Source organism: Leptonychotes weddellii, chromosome 11, assembly GCF_054177405.1.
Source record: "Leptonychotes weddellii isolate Sample4059 chromosome 11, ASM5417740v2, whole genome shotgun sequence".
In the NCBI taxonomy this organism is placed as follows: domain Eukaryota; kingdom Metazoa; phylum Chordata; class Mammalia; order Carnivora; family Phocidae; genus Leptonychotes; species Leptonychotes weddellii.
In genome coordinates, this window is record NC_138379.1 from 63,100,186 (window position 1) to 63,119,361 (window position 19,176).

At 43.8% G+C, this 19,176-nt stretch overlaps 2 protein-coding genes across 4 annotated transcripts in view; both read right to left on the reverse strand.

Annotated features, from left to right (window-relative positions):
• VSTM5 (V-set and transmembrane domain containing 5) overlaps positions 1-10,650 on the reverse strand; it is a 33,147-nt gene extending 22,497 nt beyond the window's left edge. Inside the window, exon 1 of one of the 3 annotated variants that reach the window (XM_081799031.1) lies at positions 10,324-10,650. In XM_081799031.1, coding sequence (XP_081655157.1) covers positions 10,324-10,645 — 322 coding nt within the window. In that variant the 5' untranslated portion in view covers positions 10,646-10,650. Of the gene's footprint in view, positions 1-7,848; positions 10,035-10,323 lie in introns of those variants that run through there. The other 2 variants (XM_081799030.1, XM_006732954.3) reach the window with 2 other exon arrangements.
• The window catches only part of TAF1D (TATA-box binding protein associated factor, RNA polymerase I subunit D), a 212,190-nt gene that overhangs the window by 90,703 nt on the left and 102,311 nt on the right, over positions 1-19,176 (reverse strand). The window lies entirely within an intron of this gene.

The following is a 19,176-nucleotide window of genomic DNA, read 5'->3' on the forward strand; positions in this document are numbered from 1 at the left end:
AGGAGAAAACCATTTTCCAACTCTGAACGTGCCAGTCTAGCCTCTCTCCTACTCTCATGTCTTCTGGATAAGTAAATACATTCCTGCCCCAAGCCCATTTTCCAGGGCAAACACAGGTGCAGGCAGGCCAGGGTCCTGAACACAATGGACCAGGGAGGTACAGTGTCAGCAGGGTCTGGGAGTGGGGTTTCTGCCAAGATCCTGGTAGATGCTTGCTAAGAAGCTTCCTCTTCTGTTTTTTAGCATGTCCAGACCCTGCCAGGCCCCAAAAGGAATAGTGTGCCTATTTTTTGAATGCCTGCTGTTTACCTAGAATTCTCTTCTCCATCTCGCCCTGTTGTATACACTTACTCATATTTCAAGACTCAGCCTCACCTTCTCCATGAAGTCCTTCCTACTCCCCAGATAAGCTGCTTCCCGGTGACTGACAGAAGCAACACACATCCTCTCAGAAAGGGCTCAACTTCGGTCCAGGCCAACAGAGATTATAGCAAAGCTATTGATTAGATATTAAAGCATCCTGACTTTAGACAATGTAAAATATATTTTTAAAAAGTCCTACAGCAGGGACACCTAGGTGACTCAGTCGGTTAAGCATCTGCCTTCAGCTCAGGTCATGATCCCAAAGTCCTGGGATTGAGCCCCACATCGGGCTCCCTGCTGAGCGGGGAGCCTGCTTTTCCCTCTGCTTGCTGCTCCCCCTGCTTGTGCTCTCTCGCTCTCTCTCTGTGTCAACTAAATAAAATCTTTAAAAAAAAATAAAAAAGAAAGTCCTACAGCAGACAGGGCAATGAAAAACAACCAAGCTGAACAGCAAAAAAGAAAAAAATAGTAAAAAATGAGAATAGGTTAAGGGAACTCTGTGAAATCATCAAGTGTAATAACATTTGCATTATAGGGATCCCAGAAGGAGAAGAGAGAGAAGAGGGCAGAAGACTTATTTGAAGAAATAACAGCTAATCTGGGGAAGGAAACAGACATCCTGATCCAGGAAGCAAAGACAGCCCCTAACAAGATTAACCCCAGGCGGTTCACACTAAGACATATAATAATTAAAATGACAAAAAGTAAGGGTGCCCGGATGGCTCAGTCAGTTGAGTGTCCAACTCTTGGTTTCGGCTTGGGTCATGGTCTTAGGGTTGTGGGATCAACCCCTGTGTAGGGCTCTGCACTCTGTGGAGTCTGCTTGGGATTCTTTCCCTCTTCCTCTCCTTCTGCTCCTCCCCGCCTCTTTCTGAAATAAATAAGTAAAATCTTAAAATAAAATGATAAAGAATTGAACTTTGAATTTTAAAAGCAGCAAGAAAAAAAAAATAGTTACAAACAAGGGTGACTCCATACAGCTACTCAGCAGAAATTTTGCAGGCCAGAGAGAGTGGCATGATATATTCAAAGTGCTAAAAGGGAAAAACCTTCAACCCAAAATACGCTACCTGGCAAAGTAATCATTCAGAATAGAAGGAGAGAGTTTCCCAGACAAACAAAAGTTAAAGGAGTTCATCACCACTAAACCAGCCTTACAAGAAACGTTAAAGGGAATTCTTTGAGTGGAAAGAAGAGGCCATCACTAGAAGTAAAAAAATTATGAAAGGTAAAAAATTTCATGAATAAAAGCAAACATATCGTATAGTAGTAGATAAATTACTTACAAAGTCACACAAAAGTAGTAAAATCAATTATATCTACAAAAATTAGTTAAGAGATATGCAAAATAAGAACATGTAAAATATGACAATGTATACATAAAATGTGGAGGGGGGAATAAAATTTAGTGCTTTTAGAATGTGCTCAAACTTAAGCAACTGTCAACTTAATATAGACTTCTATACACATTAAGATGTTATATATGAACCCAACAATAACCACAAGTCAAAAACCTATAATAGGGGGCACCTGGGTGTCTCAGTCATTAAGTGTCTGCCTTTGGCTCAGGTCATGATCCCAGGATCCTGGGATTGAGCCCTGCATCAGGCTCCCTGCTCAGCGGGAAGCCTGCTTCTCCTTCTCTCACTCCCCCTGCTTGTATTCCCTCTCTCGCTGTCTCTCTCTCTCTCTGTCAAATGAATAAATAAAATCTTAAAACAACAACAACAACAACCACCTATAATAGGTGCACAAAACACAAAGAGAAAGGAATCCAAGCATAACACTAAAGAAAACTATCAAACCACAAGGGAAGAAAGCAAGAGAAGAAAGGAACAGAGAAGAACTACAAAACAACCAGAAAACGATTAACAAAATGGTGTTAAGTACATACCTATCAATAATTACTTTAAATGTAAATGAACTAAGTGCTCCAATCAAAGGACATAGGGTGACTGAATGGATTAAAAAAAACAAAAAGAAGACCCATTCATGCTGCTTACAAGAGACTCATTTCAGACCTAAAGACACGTACAGACTTAAGTGAAGGGCTGGAAAAACAAATACCCCGTGGGGCACCTGAGTGACCTCAGTTGAGGGTCCGACTCTTGATTTTGGCTCAGGTCATGGTCTCAGGATCTTGGGATCAGCCCCACAACATTGGGCACTGTGCTGAGCGTGGAGCCTGCCTAGGATACCCTCCTTCCCTCTCTCTCTGCCCGCACCCCCCCACCCCCGCCCTGGCTCACACTCTCTCTCTAAAAAAAAAAAAAAAAAAAAAAACACGCAAATGGGAGGGGGGAAAAAAAAACCAGGGTAGCAATACTTCTATCAGACATTAATAGGCTTTAAAATTAAGACTACAGCAAGAGATAAAAGGACACTACATAATGATAAAGGTATCAATTCAACAAGAGGATATAACAACTGTAAATATCTATGCACCGAACAAAGTGTTCCTAAATACATAAAGCAACTATTAAGAGACATAAAGGAAGAAATTAACATAATACAGTAATAGTAGGGGACTTTAACACACCATATACATCAATGGATAGATCATCCAGACAGAAAATCAACAAGGAACAACACATTAGACCAGATAGACTAACCAATACGTACTGAACATTCCATCCAAAACCAACAGACTGTATATTCTTTCAAGTACACATGGAACATCCTCCAGGATAGATCACATGGTAGGCCACAAAACAAGTCTCAATATATTTAAGAAGACTGAAATTAATTCAAGCATCTCTTCCACCACAATCATATGAAACTAGGAATCCCAGTTACAAGAAAAACAATGGAAAAAACGCAAATGCCTGGAGGTTAAACAACATGCCACTAAACAACTAAATAAGGAAATCAAAGAGGAAATAAAAAATCCATGGAGACAAATGAAAATGAAAATACAACAGTCCAAAATCTTTGGGACAGAGCAAAGCAGTTCCAAGAGGGAAGTTTATGGCAACAGGTCTACCTCAAGAAACAAGAAAAATCTCAAATAAAAAATTTAACCATACACATCAAGGAGTTAGAAAAAGAAGAACAAAGCCCAAAGCCAGTGGAAAGAAGGAAAATCATAAAGATTATAGCAGAAATAAATGAAGGAGACTGAAAAAACAGTAGAAAAAAGAAAAAAACATGAACGAAACCAAGAGCTGGTTCTTTGAAAAGATAAAACTGATCAACCTTCAGCCAGACTCATCAAAGAGAGAGGACTGTATTAATCCAATCAGAAATGAAGGAAGAGAAATAACAACCAACACAACAGAAATACAAAAAATTATAACAGAGTATGACGAAAATGTATATGCTAACAAATTGTACAACCTAGAATGGATAAACTCCTAGGAACATACATGCTTCCACAACTGAATCAGGAAGAAATAGAAAATCTGAGCTGACCAATTACTAGTAGTAAAATTGAATCAGTAATCAAAAAATCCCAACATGATGATTCATAACCCCTTCGGTGGAAATGGTATTAGAAGACAGCGAACTCTACAACTCGGTACTCTTTTGAGATTTGAGGGTTTCATCCCCGCAGCCACCACCCTCCCTTAAGAGGAAGTAAAGAAAAAGGGAGACACAAAAATGAAACTGGAAAACTTACTCCAGCTAATCAAAGAATATCAAGTAGCCTCTGACTTGTGATTATGCTAAAGGACATGTCAACATTGTGATGATCTTCTTATTTACTTCTCTGGGTAGGGAAAATAGTGTGTGTTTGTTTGTTTGTTTAAGTAATGTGCTGGGGAGGTAGGGGGGATGTTTGCTCTTACTGCAGAATGTTTTGAAATAAAACTTCAGCCTAGGGGGAAAAAAAAACTCCCAACAAACAAAATTTCCGGACCAGATGGCTTCACAGGTGAATTCTACAACACATTTAAAGAAGATTTAATACCTATTCTTCTCAAACTATTCCAAAAATAAAAGAGGAAGGAAAACTTCTAAATCCACTCTATGAGGTCAGCATTACCCTGATACCAAAACCAGACAAAGACACTACCAAAAAAAAAAAAAAAAGAAAAAAAGGAAGAAAGAAAGAAAGAGAAAAAAGAAAACCACAGGCCAGTATCTCTGATGAACATAGATGCAAAAATCCTCAACAAAATATTAGCAAACAGAATTCAACTATACAACAAAAAAGTCATTCACCACAATCAAGTGGGATTAATCCAAGGATGCAAGGGTGGTTCAATATCTGCAAATCATTCAAGGTGATACATCACATTAACAAGACGATGGATAAAAACTATATAATTATCTCAGTAGATGCAGAAAAAGCATTAGACAAAGTACAACATCCGTTCATGATGAAAACCTTAACAAAGCAGGGTTAGAGGGAACATACCTCAACATAATAAAGGCCATACATAAAACCCACAGTTTACATCATACCCAGTGGTGAAAACCTGAGTGTTTAAGATCAGGAACAAGCCAAGGATGTCCACTCTCACCACTCTGATTCAATATAGTACTGGATATTCTAGCTAGGATACAAAGACAAGATGAAGAATTAAAAGGATCCAGGGGCACCTGGATGGCTCAGTCAGTTAAGCGACTGCCTTCAACTCGGGTCATGATCTCAGGACCCTGGGATGGAGCCCCGCACCGGGCTCTGTGCTCAGCCGCGAGTCTGCTTCTCTCTCCCTTTGTGATCTCTCTCACTTTAGCTCTCTCTCAAATAAATAAAATCTTAAAAAAGAAAACAATAAAAAAATAAAAATAAAAGGATCCGTACTGGTAAAGAAGAAGTAAAATGGTCCCTCTTTGCAGATGACATGATGCTATATATAGAAAATCCTAAAGACTCCACCAAAAAACTATTTGAACTGATAAATGAATTCAGTAAAGTTGCAGAATATGAAATTAACATACAAAAGTCTGTTGCATTTCCATACACTAATAATGAAGTAGCAGAAAGAGAAATTATGAAAACAATTCCATTTATAGTAGCACCAATAAGAATAAAATACCTATGAATAAACTTAACAAAGGAGGTGAAAGACCTATACTCTGAAAACTATACTGATGAAAGAACACTGATGAAAAACTGCATTGATGATAGAAATTGAGGACAACACAAACAAATGGAAAGATATACCATAGATTGGAAGAATTAGTAGCATTAAAATGTCCATATTACCCAAAGCAATCTACAGATTCAGTGCAATCCCTATCAAAATGCCAATAGGGGCACCTGGGTGGCTCAATTGTCAAGCATCTGCCTTCGGCTCAGGTCATGATCCCAGGGTCCTGAGATAGAGGCCCACATCGAGCTCCCTGCTCAGCGGGGAGCCTGCTTCTCCCTCTCCCACTCCCCCTGCTTGTGTTCCCTCTCTCGCTGTGTCTCTCTCTGTCAAATAAATAACTAAAATCTTTTAAAACAAATGCCAATAGCATTTTTCACAGAATTAGAACAATTAATCCTAAAATTTGTATGGAACCACAAAGGTCCCAATAGCCACTCAATCTCGAGAAAGAAGAACAAAACTGAAGGTATCAAAATCCCAGATTTCAAGATATCCTACAAAACGATAATAATCAAAAGAGTATGGTAGTGGCACAGAAACAGACACGGAGATCAATAGAACAGAATACAAAGACCAGAAACAAACCTATGAGTATACGGTCAATTAACTTACAACAAATGAAGCAAGAATATACAATGGGAAAAAGACAGCCTCTTCAATAAATGGTGTTGGGAAAACTGGACAGCTACATGCAAAAGAATAAAACTGGACCACCTGCTTACATCATACACAAAAATTAACTGAAATGAATTAAAGACCTAACTGTGAAAACTGAAACCATAAAACTAAAGAAAACAGAGGCAGGGGACACCTGGGTGGCTTAGTAGATTAAGCGTCTGCCTTCCGCTCAGGTCATGATCCCAGAGTCCTGGGATCGAGTCCCATGTCAGGATCCTTGCTTTCCCTCTGCCTGCCACTCCCCCTGCTTGTGCTCTCTCTCTCTCTGACAAATGAATAAATAAAATCTTAAAAGAAAAGAAAACAGAGGCACAAATCTCTTTTTGACATTAGCCTTAGCAACATTTTTCTAGATATGTCACCCCAGACAAGAGAAACAAAAGCCAAAATAAAGAATCAGGACTACACAAAAATAAAAAGCTTTTGCACAGCAAAGGAAACCATCAAAACAAAAAGGCAACCTATTGAAGATATTTGCAAATGATATATCCGATAAGGGGTTAATATCCAAAATATATAAAGAACTTATACAATTCAACACTAAAAAAAACACAAAACACCAAACAACCTGATTTAAAATGGGCAGAAGACCTGAATAGCCATTTTTCCAAAGACATACAGATGGCCAACAGACACATGAAAAGACGCTCAACATCACTAATCATTAGAGAAATGCAAATCAAAACCACAATGAGCTATCACTTTGCACAGGTCAGAATAACTAGTATCAGAAAGACAAGAAATAACAAGTGTTGGTGAGAATATGAAGAAGAGGGAACCTCAGACACTGTTGGTGGGAATGTAAATTGGTGCAGCCGCTGTGGAAAACAGTATGGAGGGTCCTTAAAAAATTAAAAATAGAAATACCATGTGATCCAGTAATTCCACTGCTGGATATTTACCCAAAGAAAACAAAGACACTAATTTGAAAAGATATATGTACCCCTATGTTTATTGAAGCATTATTTACAACAGCAAAGATTTGGAAGCTACCCAAGTATCCATTGACTGAAAAATGGATAAAGGAGATACATACACACACACACTGGAATATTACTCAGCCATAAAAAAGAATGAGATCTTGCCATTTCTGACAACATGGGTGGGCCTAGAGGGAATTATGCTAAGTGAAATAAGTCAGACATGGATAACACGAATACCGTATTATTTCACTTAAACGTGGAATCTGAAAAACGAAACAAATGAACAAACAAACAGAAACAGACTCTCACATACAGAAAACTGGTGGTTGCCAGAGGGGAGGTGGGTTGGGAGGATGGGTAAACAGGATGCAGGGGTACAAACTTTCAGTTATAAAATAAATACATCATGGAGATGAAAAGTACAGCATAGGAAATACAGTCAACCGTTTTTTATTTTTTTAAAGATTTTACTTATTTATTTATGTATTTATTTAGAGCACGTGTGTGAGCAGGGGTGGGGAGGGGCAGAGGAAGAGGGAGAGAATCTCAAGCAGACTCACTGAGCATGAAGCCTCACATAGGGCTCAATCTCATGACCCTGAGATCATGACCTGAGTGGAAATCAAGAGTTGGACACTTAAATGACAGAGCTACCCAGACGCCCTCAGTTAATAATTTTTTAATAATGTTGTTGGTGACAGATGATGACTACACTTACTATGATGAGCACTGAGTAATATATAGAATTATCAGATCAATATGGTGTACACCTTAAGATACTGTAACATCGTATACCAATTATACTTAGATAAATAAATAAATGTTAAAGGAAAAAGTCTTACAGGGAATGAAATATATAGGTATCCTCAGGTCCTGGTGAAAATGGAGAAAGGAGGGTCTCCTGACTGCAGCCCTCTTCCAGACCAGCACGGAGTATATCAGATCTCCCTTGGAGATCGGAAATGAAGAAATCTGGATGACTTTCTGTTTGAAAGTCCTTACCCCTCCCTCAATCACTTCATTTAATCTTCCAAGCATTTTTTTTGAGCACTATCCCTGTGGAAAGGAAGTGTGTGTCCTGGGGCTACCTGTCAGCCTGGAGGTGGCCCCAGCCTTCCATGTCATCCAGATGATGCACCTATCACTAGCACTATACTTGTTATCCTGCAGTAGGCGGCTGCTCTCACCTGTGTGGGGGCTAAACACTGAAAGTTTAAATGTCCCTCAGGACAGGGCTCGTTAAGTACAAACTAGAACATTTATATGATGACGTAGGTATAGCAGTCAAGAGGAATGAGCAAGATCTCTGCTTCTCAATGCGGATAGAGCTGAAAAGAAAATGGTGTAGGGCGCCTGGGTAGCTCAGACGGTTAAGGGTCTGCCTTTGGCTCAGGTCATGATCCCAGGGTCCTGGGATAGAGTCCCACATCGGGCTCCCTGCTCCTTGGGAGCCTGCTTCTCCCTCTGCTTCTCTCTCTCTCTGTCTCTCATGAATAAATAAATAAAATCTTTAAAAAAAGAAAATGGTGTAAACAGTAGGTTTCTGAATACCAAGTACAGCATCTCTCATTCAATGAGATTCCTCCTACCCTGACTCGCCCTCCCCTTCCCACCTGTCCACCCCCAGCTGAGCCCACAACCCACAGCTCCATTCTAGCTAGGGTTGCTCCTGCCCTATCCACTCCCTCCCCTGGCCCAGACTCAGCCCGCTCTCTGTTCCCCTGTTCTCCTGCGAACTGGGTCATGAATGACTCAGTAGGGCCAGTTCTCCAGTTGGGGTTCTGAACCTCTGTGGCTCCCAGAACGTTAGCACCTCCTGCCTCTCCCAGCTCACCACTGCAAGCTCCAACTCGTTTGCTCGCCTGGGGGCATGACTGTGAACTAGGTTTCCCCACTGTGGCCTGCTTCCCCCAGGTAGAGGGTGCCATGAGTGAGAGTGTGGAAAACGGCTGGCCCCTGAGTGCCAGGAGCATCTGTACAGATGTTGTGTAAGAATGGCGGTTGGAAGCGGATTGGAGGGTTGAAAAACAATTGAAAAGGTCACTGCCACGCCAAACACACCCACCTACCTGAAGGACTAACAACCGGTTATTTCTTGCTCAACAGGCAGCTAGAAGTACATGCCCTATCTAGTCCTTCTAGGTTTCTGAGATCTGCAGTCTCCCAAGCTGGCCTCTGGGCAGAGCGGTGGAAGGGTCCAGTGCTAGATCGCCTGGGTTTGGGCCCTAGCACCACCACTGACTAGCTGGTGACTTTGTGCAAGCAACAACCTCCATGTGCCTCAGTTTCCCCACTTGTGAAACAGGGACAGAGTAGCACTTAGAGGGTTGCCTTGTGGATTCAAAGATAGAAGTCTTGTAAAGTCCAAGGAATGGTGAATGCACACATGCTTAATACGTTCTGGCTCTTACTATAGGTCCTCCCACCTCCAATGCCCTGTACTGGTTACTCTAAATCTCAGTCGACTAATCTGTAACATGCAAATGACAATAATGTTAATGATTAGATGGGAAAGTAAAACTGTGTCACAATCTGTGGTTTGTGTCGGCAGGAGTTTGTGCAGCTGTGCGTTACATGAAGGCTCATCAAACTCGGGAGATTCTAGGGCCGACCCACCCAACGCCCGCCACTCAGCGCACAGTGGTGAGGACCATCTCCAGCCCCCACACCCAACCCAAACCCCCAGAACCCCTTTTCTTCAAGAGAGTCGGCTGCGGGTTCGTCTGCGTGAATGGGGAGGCCTACAGAATGTCGTGGGGACTGGGGAAGCCCGCGGGAGGGCGAGGGGTCCCCACCGTAGAGGGCGGGGCCCGCGTGCCCTTGGGGTCGGGGACACCTCAGCCGCAAGTCTGGTTATTCCAGGAAAAAGAAATAGAAAATATTGCAGAGGAGGCGGCCACCGGGCCAGCAGCCGGTTATCTCCGCGTCGGTTTCCGGCTCTGATAACGCCCGGCCGGGGCCGGCACCCCGAAGTGGCCCAGGGTGCCGGGCCGGGAGAGCCTCCACTTGGCCGGGTCCCTCCCGCCGCGGTCGGCGCCCTAGAGGATGCGCCCAGCCCCGGCGGGAAGCAGCGCGTCCCCTGCCAGCCGGGCCGCCCCCCAAACCCCCCGAGGTGGGCTAGGGCCTGTGGCCGGGAGGCCGGACACCCGGGACCCGCCCGCCGCCACCCCCCGCTGCGCCCCGCGCCGCCCCCCGCTGCGCCCCGCGCCTCCCCGCCGCCACCGCCCGCCCGAGCTCCGCCGTCGCCCCCAGCGCCGCCCCGCCGGCCCCCGCTGCGCCCCGAGCCTCCCCGCCGCCCCGCGCCGCCCGGCGCTTACTTTGCAGACACCGCGCGGCAGCCAGGCAGAGGGCGAGGAGCCCCAGGGATATGCCGCGGTTCTTCCTACTCCCGCTCGGCAGCGGCCTCATGAGCAACCCCCGGGCGGCTCGGGCCGGGCATGGGCTTCCAGCGGCGCGGCGCGGCTGGGCTGCGCGCTTGTCACCGCCGCCGTGCTGCCCCCGCCCGCCGCCTCCGCCCTCCTCCCCTGAGTCCGCAGGTCCTCTAGGGCCAAATGCAGATGAGCTGGTTATGTACAGCCAGTTCCCAAGAAGTGGGAAGGAAAGAGGAGAGACAGAGAATGGGAAGCGGTGAGGATGCATACACTCAGAAGCAAATAATGAGCCGTCTCCTTCCGTTCACACCCAGTTTACTGGTATTGATTCCTGATTCAGCTGGATGCTGGATGGCAGGAGGGAGGGAAAGTACTAGCTGTTGCCTGAGGACCAAGAGAGACTGTCTAATGGCTCCATGGGCAAGGAGAAGGCTTTTAGGAAAGTGAAGTGACAGCCTGGGGTGAAGGGGTGAGAACAAGGGACAAGGGAGCCCCAGGCTGCTCTGGGTGGAGCCACTGGATACTAGTGATAGCCATCCACCATCCATCATCTATGCATCCACCCACCCACCCATCTATCTACCATTCACCCATCCGTCAACCAACCTTCTATCCATCCACCCATCCATCCACCATCCACCATCGATCGATCCATCCATCCATCCATCCATCCATCCCTCCATCTATCCAAGTGTTCCCTCATAGCCTACGTGTTTGCACGGGGCCTGGCAAATGGTAGATACTCAGAGAGCACTGGGGGAATGTTTGAGCCAGATAGTGTTTGGTTCAGGGATGCCCACATGGGGCCCTCAGAGTCTGTGCTGGGATTGCTAAAATCAAGGATACAAACCTGGGGGTCCTGGAGGACCATCTTGCCTGTCACGTGGAGAGGCCCTGAATTAAGAATGACACCAAGATGACACAAACTGAGCCAGCTGGGAGCCGCCAAGAGAGACTGAGCCCTAATGACATGGTTTGAGCTCCGGGATTCTGCACACTTGCCTTTGCCACTTATGAGCAAGTAAATGCCCTCTCTTGGCTGGGAAAATTTAAGCTAGATTTCTACGACATAGAATTGAGAAAGTCCTGACCAATAAAAGTGATCTTCTTGAAACTTTCTCTTTATTCCATGTATGAGGATTTAGGAATCCTTTGTATTTGTTCATTCATCAAACTTTTATCAAATCTGCCTTCACACCAGGCAGTGTGCTAGGCTCCGCAGCTCCAAAGGTGACTAACTCATGGCTCCTAGGCCCAAGAAATTCACAGACTAGTGGAGACCGACTGGTCCAAATTGGGAAAGGGGTCCAGGCATGAAGGCTCTTCCTGCTGAGGCCAAGGTGGGAGGAAACTGCTTTGCTCACTGCTGTATACCTGGGATCTGGTGCATGGCAGGTGCTTCATAACTATTTGTTAAACGAGAAAAACTGAAGTCTGAGGAATTTAAGGGAGAAGGAAGAATCTCATGAGATCACGTGCTGATAAAGGTTAGAGTGACCCAGCGATGCTGTGAGTTTATCTCCTGCCTCTGTCAACCACCAGCTCTCCGGCCACGGAGACGTGACATCAACTCTCTGGACCTCTGAGGGGACTGGACCGGGCCAGAAATGGGCCACTCTGTCTGTACATTAGGAATAAAGCGCCACGGCCTGGGTGTCCCTCCAGGTCAATTGAGTCAAATGCTCTAGGGGTGGGGCATGGGCATCAGTGTTTTTCAAAAGCTCTCTGAATGATTCTGATGTGCAGCCAGGGCGGAAAAGCACTGTTCTACATTAGTTAGAAGCTTCTTCTGGTCACATTTGATGACACTTAAATCTTAGTTTGTCAGAGTCTTTCTTTAGAGTAGGCATGAGTCCATTTAAGCCTTGATTACATTGACCATTTCATTTCCCCTCTCTTTGTTCCTTTCTCCCTCTCTCTCTGTTCCTTTCTCCCTCTTTCTCTTTCTTTCAACAAATACCAGTTTTTTGTTGGTTTTAAAGATTTTATTTATTTATTTGAGAGAGAGAGAGAGCAAGAGACAGAGCACAAGCAGGGGGAGCTGGAGAAGCAGGCTCCCCGCTGAGCAGGGAACCCCACGTGGGGCTCAATCCCAGGACCCTGGGATCCTGACCTGAGTGGAAGGCAGACGATTAACCGACTGAGCCACCCAGGCGCCCCATGAGTTAACATTTCTTTACAGCAGTTTTCTTAGCTGTAAAATGGGATTCCGATATTACTACTTTCTGGTGCTGCTGTGAAGGTCAGTAAGACACAGGTGTGAAGGGGAGGATTCCATGGAAAACCCTGGGTCCATTATCACAATGTCCAGCTCATAATAGGTGCGTAATAGGTACTCAGTAATTGAATAAATTTCCCTGTGGCATTCATGCTTTTTAGTCTTGGGCTCAGAGAGGATACTTCTAAAGGGCAGAGACCATTTCTTCTAGATCCGCTGTGGTTGTCTCTTCCTGCACGGTGCTGGGCATGTTAAAGGTATTCAGTAAATAGGCAGTGGGGGCAGTATGGTGGATGGCAAAAAGTCTAACTTGAATTCCGGTCTTAGCTGTTCCATTACAGAAAGGATTGCATATCACTGGGTCTCAGTTTCTTCATTGGTAAAAATGAGGTGTGAGGTCTTCAGTACATGGTCTGGAGCAGATGCCTGTGCTTAATCTCAGAATATGGTCTTCAGTCCAACGTTACAAAACAAACATAAAGGTGAGAACGACAAAACAGTTTTCCTGAACTAGCCGGCACATGTGGGCTAGTTGGCCCACAGGGTCTGACATTACCATTACACGCCCGGATGGGCTGGGTATGCCACCTACAAAGAAGGGCACTGAGCTAGTCAAGTCCAATTTCAATAAAAATCAATGAAAAAGTCACAAAGTCAGGGCACGATGAAAGAGTCCTGCCAAAGTAAAATAGGTCTGATCACAGCTTACGAGTCATATTCTTACAATCACAATTTACCACTGTATTCAACAAAAATGACTGTGAACCGTATGCCACACAGAATTTTCTGATCCCGTGGACCATTACGGAAAACACCCGTGTGGGAGCAGTCCGCTCCAGCACGGAAGAGCATTTTCTCACTGATGTTGTTTAGAATTGCCAGTGCCTGGGGATAATAAAAACTTTTAGGTGGGTCTTATTCTTATTTTTAAATTCTCTTTAGTCACTGAACCTCCTCCTTGCATCAGGGGTCAGCGGCTCCCTGCCCCTGGTTTGCCAGGGATTGAATATTCGGGTGCTCTTGGGCTTCCTCTCTTTGATTTCTTACAACCTGAACATCCTTCTCATCTCAGCACAAACATCATTCTCTCTAGAGGCTTCCAGGAGCCCTGTCCTATTGACCTTTACAGTCACTGTCCCATTTTTTAAAACCAACCTGACTGAGGTTTCATTAATATGCGGGAAAAGGCATCCGTTGAAAGTGTGCGATTTGAGAGTTTTATTATATGGATACACCGATGAAACAATGACCACAATCAAGATGCAGAACATTTCCATCACTCCAGAGGTTCCCCTGTGCAGCCCGTTCATCCTTCTCTCTGCCCTTAGCCCCAGGCAACCAATGGTTTGTCGAGACAGATTCATTTGCATTCTCTAGAATCTTACATAAGTAGAATCATACAGCATGTTTTTTTTCACCCAGCATCGTTCTGAGATTCATCTGTGTTCTATGTGTCACTGATTCACTCCTTGTCATCCCACTGAATGGCTAATCTGCGCTTTGTATATTCATTCACCTGCTGATGAACATTTGGGTTATTTTCCATTTCTGCCTTTTGACATCAGTTTTATTGTCTTCACTGCATGATGATTATCTGATATCATCTTGGGGTTTTTTAATTTATTTTATTTATTATTTTTTTAAGGATGCTTTTTAAAAAAATCTTGGTTTTTTGTTTTGTTTTGTTTTAATTTAATTGTTTTTGTGACTCCCCTCTTCTCCTGAGCTAAAACAAAAGACATTACTCTCTTGTCATTCACTGTATCTGCAGCGGGGGCGCATGATAGGAGCTCATGAATGAAATAATTCCAGAATTTCAACGATGGGCTGTACCTGGAGCATTCCTGAGTTCAAATACCAACCACGGCACCATTAGGTTTGTGACCTTGAGCAAATTGTCTCACCTCTCTGAATTTTTTGTATGATTTGTTTATTTATTTTAGAGAGAGAGTGAAGGGAAGGGCAGAGGGAGAGGGAAAGAGAGACTCTCAAGCAGACGCCCTGCTGAGCGGGGAGCCCAACTTGGGGCTTGATCTCACAACCTGAGCAGAAACCAAGGGTGGGACGCTTAACGGACTGTGCCACCCAGGCACCCCTCTTCATCTCTAAATTGAGCATTAATCATACTCTCTTACAAAGTTGTTGTGAAGCTACAGGTAGATTACTAACAGTGGAAAGTCAGGGCTGTCCTAAGTGTCTCAGAAGTAGTAACTCACTCAATCATTTAATCACTTAATCAATCCCACGTGGAGAGTACTATATCATGCTACCCATTTCACAGATGGGAAAATTGAGACACAGTTAGTGCTAGAGCTTCAACTTGCACTCAAGCTGTTTGGCTTATGAGACTGTTCTCCCCATCACTCAATTATTCTGCTTCTCTATGTTATCAGATGATACGTTGGTCAAGTAAATCAGTGTTACTGTATTTTCCCAGTAAATTGATTGTGAACCCTTGTTTGTACGTGTGGCCCAGGAGACTCCTGAGCCCCTTTGAAGGCAATGTGAGGGCTGGCCGGAGAGTGGGGTCTGCTCCTGAGGGTGTCCGAGTTAGCATGTAAGCAACTCGTAAATAACCACGGGGGACTGATCAATGTCAAATGATCAGTGTGGGGGAGGTGCTACCCCCCAAGGATAGGACAGCTATTTTCTGATTTGGACCATAAAGCACTTTACAAAGAATAACTGTTTAGGAATATTCTTAGAGCTACAGCATGTAAACTCTGTTTATAGCGTGTTATTTGAGTGACCAACTTGGGAGAGGCTCTCAGATCCAGGGAGGGGCTGGAGGGAGGGGAAAACTAGCTGAGCTACTCACAGTGCTTTGCTCTGCCTTGGGCTGCCTTCAACTTTAGGTCATGATCCCAGAGTCCTGGGATGGAGCCCCACATCGGGCTCCCTCTCAGCGGGAAGTCTTCTTCTCCCTCTGCCTCTCCCCCTGCTCATGTTCTCTCTCTCTCAAATAAACAAATAAAATCTTTTTTAAAAACCCCACATATTTATTACCTCACAGTTTCTGTACTCAGGGACACTTAGCTGGATCCTCTGCTTCAGGGTTTTCCACAAAGGTGCAGACAAGGTGTTGGTCCAGGATTTCTCAGAAGACTGCAGTCAAGGTCCAACTGTATGTAGCAGGATCTGTTTCCAAGCTCACTCAGTTCCTTATAGGCCCCTGCCCCGAGGGTCTCGGTTCCTTCTTGGCTGTTGGCTGAGGCCACTCTCAGTTCTTTGCCACTTAGGACTCTCCAACATGGAAGCTTGCTTCAGTAAAGTCTGCACGAGGGAGAATCAGCTAGCAAGACGGAAGTCAGTCTTTTAGAACCGCTTCAGGGAAACGACATTCCATTGCTTTTGCCATGTTCTATTCATTAGAAACAAGCCACTAGGTCCAGCCCACACTCAGAGGGAGAGGATTCACGAGGGCATGCCTACCGGAGGCGGGGATCATTGGGGCTATCTTGGAAGTCTGCCTACACCACCACCTCGGTGACTCCAATGTGTACCAGGGTTGAGAACCATTGCTCTAGAACAGGGATGTCAAAAAGTCCCTCCCTTATCTCAACTCAGATGAAACAGTAAGGGAAGCTGGAGTGATGAGAGGAATTTCAAGGTTCTACCTGGGCTCTATGGGAACAGTGTGGTAACTGAAGAGTGCTGTCTGCCAAGGTCAAGGAATAAGGCAAATATGGAATATGCCATCCCTGGTCTAGACTCTGCCAAGCCAAACACAGACTTTTGGAGCATATTAGAAACCCTCTCCAGTCTCCCCCAGTCCTCCAACAATAATCATTTCTTTCTCATTTGTTTACAACATCAATTGTTCTAAGCCTAGTTGTAGGTCTTTCCTCAAACAATACTTTAAGTAATAGCTAACACTTTTTGAGGGCTTACTAAATGCCAGGCATTGTTCTTTATTGTGCTTTATATTTATGGCCCCATTTAACTCACAACAATGTAATTAATGAGGGGAGTTACTATTAATATCGTCACTTCCAATGAGGAAATTTAAGCTTAGGTTTTTATTTATTGTTTAGAAAGGGAGAGAGGGGTGGGGAAGGGGCAGAGGGAGGGGGGAGAGAGAGAATCTTAAGCAGTCTCCACACCAGCACGGAGCCCACCATAGGCCTCGACCTCATGACCCTGAGATCATGACCTGAGGTGAAATCAAGAGTCTGATGCTTAACCAACTGAGCCACCCAGGTGCCCTGAAGCAGAGAAAGATTAAGTAACTTGCCTGAGTCACAAAAAAGTAAATGGTGGGACTGAGATTCAAACTTATGGGTGGTCTGGGATCCAGAGTCCCTGCTCTTAAACTACTTATTTAATGTAAAAAATCTTCAGTATCTACACTTTTCCATTTATGTTTGTCATGACGTTGCCATTTATAAAGTGAAAAATTGGAAACGACATACCTGTCCAGCATCAGGAAAATGGTAAGGTACATCATGATGCATCTTTATGGTGACCTATTACACCCATTAAAAGGTAAGCTTTTCAAAGAATTTTAAAGACATGGGAAAATGCACAAAATGATGTTAAGAGAAAAAGGACTGTATATGGCATTTAACCACAATTAGGAAAATAGATCTGTATATAGATACAAAAAGTGAAAATACAGCAGTATCTTTCTGCATGTTATGTAATTATGGGTGATTTTTAAAAACGAACATAATTCATACACAGGAGAATGCTCAGATCTTAAGTGTCTAGGTCAATGAAGTTTGAGAACTACATATATCTGTATCACTGCCATCCAAAATGATAGAACATTTCTCTCAGCTGATGAAGTTACTTCATGCCCTTGTCTCCCTGCCAGTCCCACACCCCACCCCATTCTCATTTTTATCACAATAGATAAGTTTTGGTGGGGTTTTTTTTTGTTTTTTTTTTTTTTGAAAAAGAGAAAGAGTGAGAGTCAGGGGCAGAAAGGGCAGAGAGAAAGGGAGAGAGAGAATCTCAAGCAGACTCTGTGCTCAGCACAGAGCCCAATGTGGGGCTCAATCTCATGACCCTGAGATCATGAACTGAGCCAAAGTCAAGAGTCAGACGCTTAACCAACCACCACCAGGTGCCCCCACAGTAGACACGGTTTTTATGACATGGAAAAATGGCCCTCTGTTTCAGTCTCACAAACCTGCAGTCAAGGTCAACTGCAACAATTTGTCTGTTTTAGAATTTCATGTAAATGGAATCATATTTTTTTGTGTTTGGCTTCTTTCATTCAACATAACATTTCAGAGATTAATCATTATGTTGCATGTTCCTTTTTATTGCTGACTAATATTCCATTGTATGAATATACCATGATTATTTTCTTATTGATGGAAATTTGGGTATTTTCTGGATTTTGGCTATTATGAATAAAACTGTTGTAGGGGCGCCTGGGTGGCTCAGTTGGTTAAGCGACTGCCTTCGGCTCAGGTCATGATCCTGGAGTCCCGGGATCGAGTCCCACATCGGACTCCCTGCTCAGCAGGGAGTCTGCTTCTCCCTCTGATCCTCCCCCCTCTCATGCTCTCTCTCTGTCTCATTCTCTCTCTCAAATAAATAAATAAAATCTTTTAAAAAAAAAACTGTTGTGGATATTCGTGTTTTGTTTTTATGTGATAACAGGTTTTCACTTCTCTCAGGTATATACCAAGGAGTGGAATTCCTGGGTCATGGAGCAGATGTATGTTGAATTTATGAGAAAAGAAAAGGACAGTTTTCCAAAGTGGTTATAACATTTTACACTCCCACCAGCAATATACGGAAGTTCTAGTTGCTTCTACATCCTTGCCAAATTTGGTCAAGTCAAATTTTTAGCAGTCCTGTGTGTATAAAGTGATATCTTATTGTGTTTTATTTTGGGGGGGTTGGAAGGACTCTTTTTTTTTTTTAAGATTTTATTTATTTGAGAGAGAGAGAGAGAGCAGGAGTGGGGAGAGGAGCAGAGGGAGAATCACATTCCCTGCTGGGCAGGGAGCCCAACTCGAGGCTTGATCCCAGGACCTTGAGATCATGACCTGAGCCAAAGGCAGATGCTTAACCAACTGTGCCACCCAGGCACCCCAAAACAGACATGTCTTTATAGAGTTATCAATACTGAATGTAATACAGACATAAAGCTTTTATTCTACCTGGGTTTATTAGTCAAATAAGTTCATTATCTGTTACAAAATTTTCAATAATAATACAAACTTGATATGATGAAATTTTCATATGTAACATCCACAAAATTTTTGAGAACAAGTGAATTAAATAGATGTAAGTAGTGTTACAGGACATTTTCCTTTGGTGCCCGTGGTTCTTGGTCATGCCACTTCGAAGAATGAAGAGGTAGACCAGGCAGAGTGGTGGGCAACAAAGCAAGGTCTATTGAGTGATAGTACAAAGCTCCCAAAGAGGGAGGGGACCTGAGAAGGTTGCCAGGAGGATTCCTTTTTTTAAAAATTTTTTATTGTTATGTTAATCACCATACATTACATCATTAGTTTTAGATGTAGTGTTCCATGATTCATTGTTTGGGTATAACACCCAGTGCTCCATGCAGAACGTGCCCTCTTTAATACCCATCACTAGGCTAACCCATCCTCCCACCC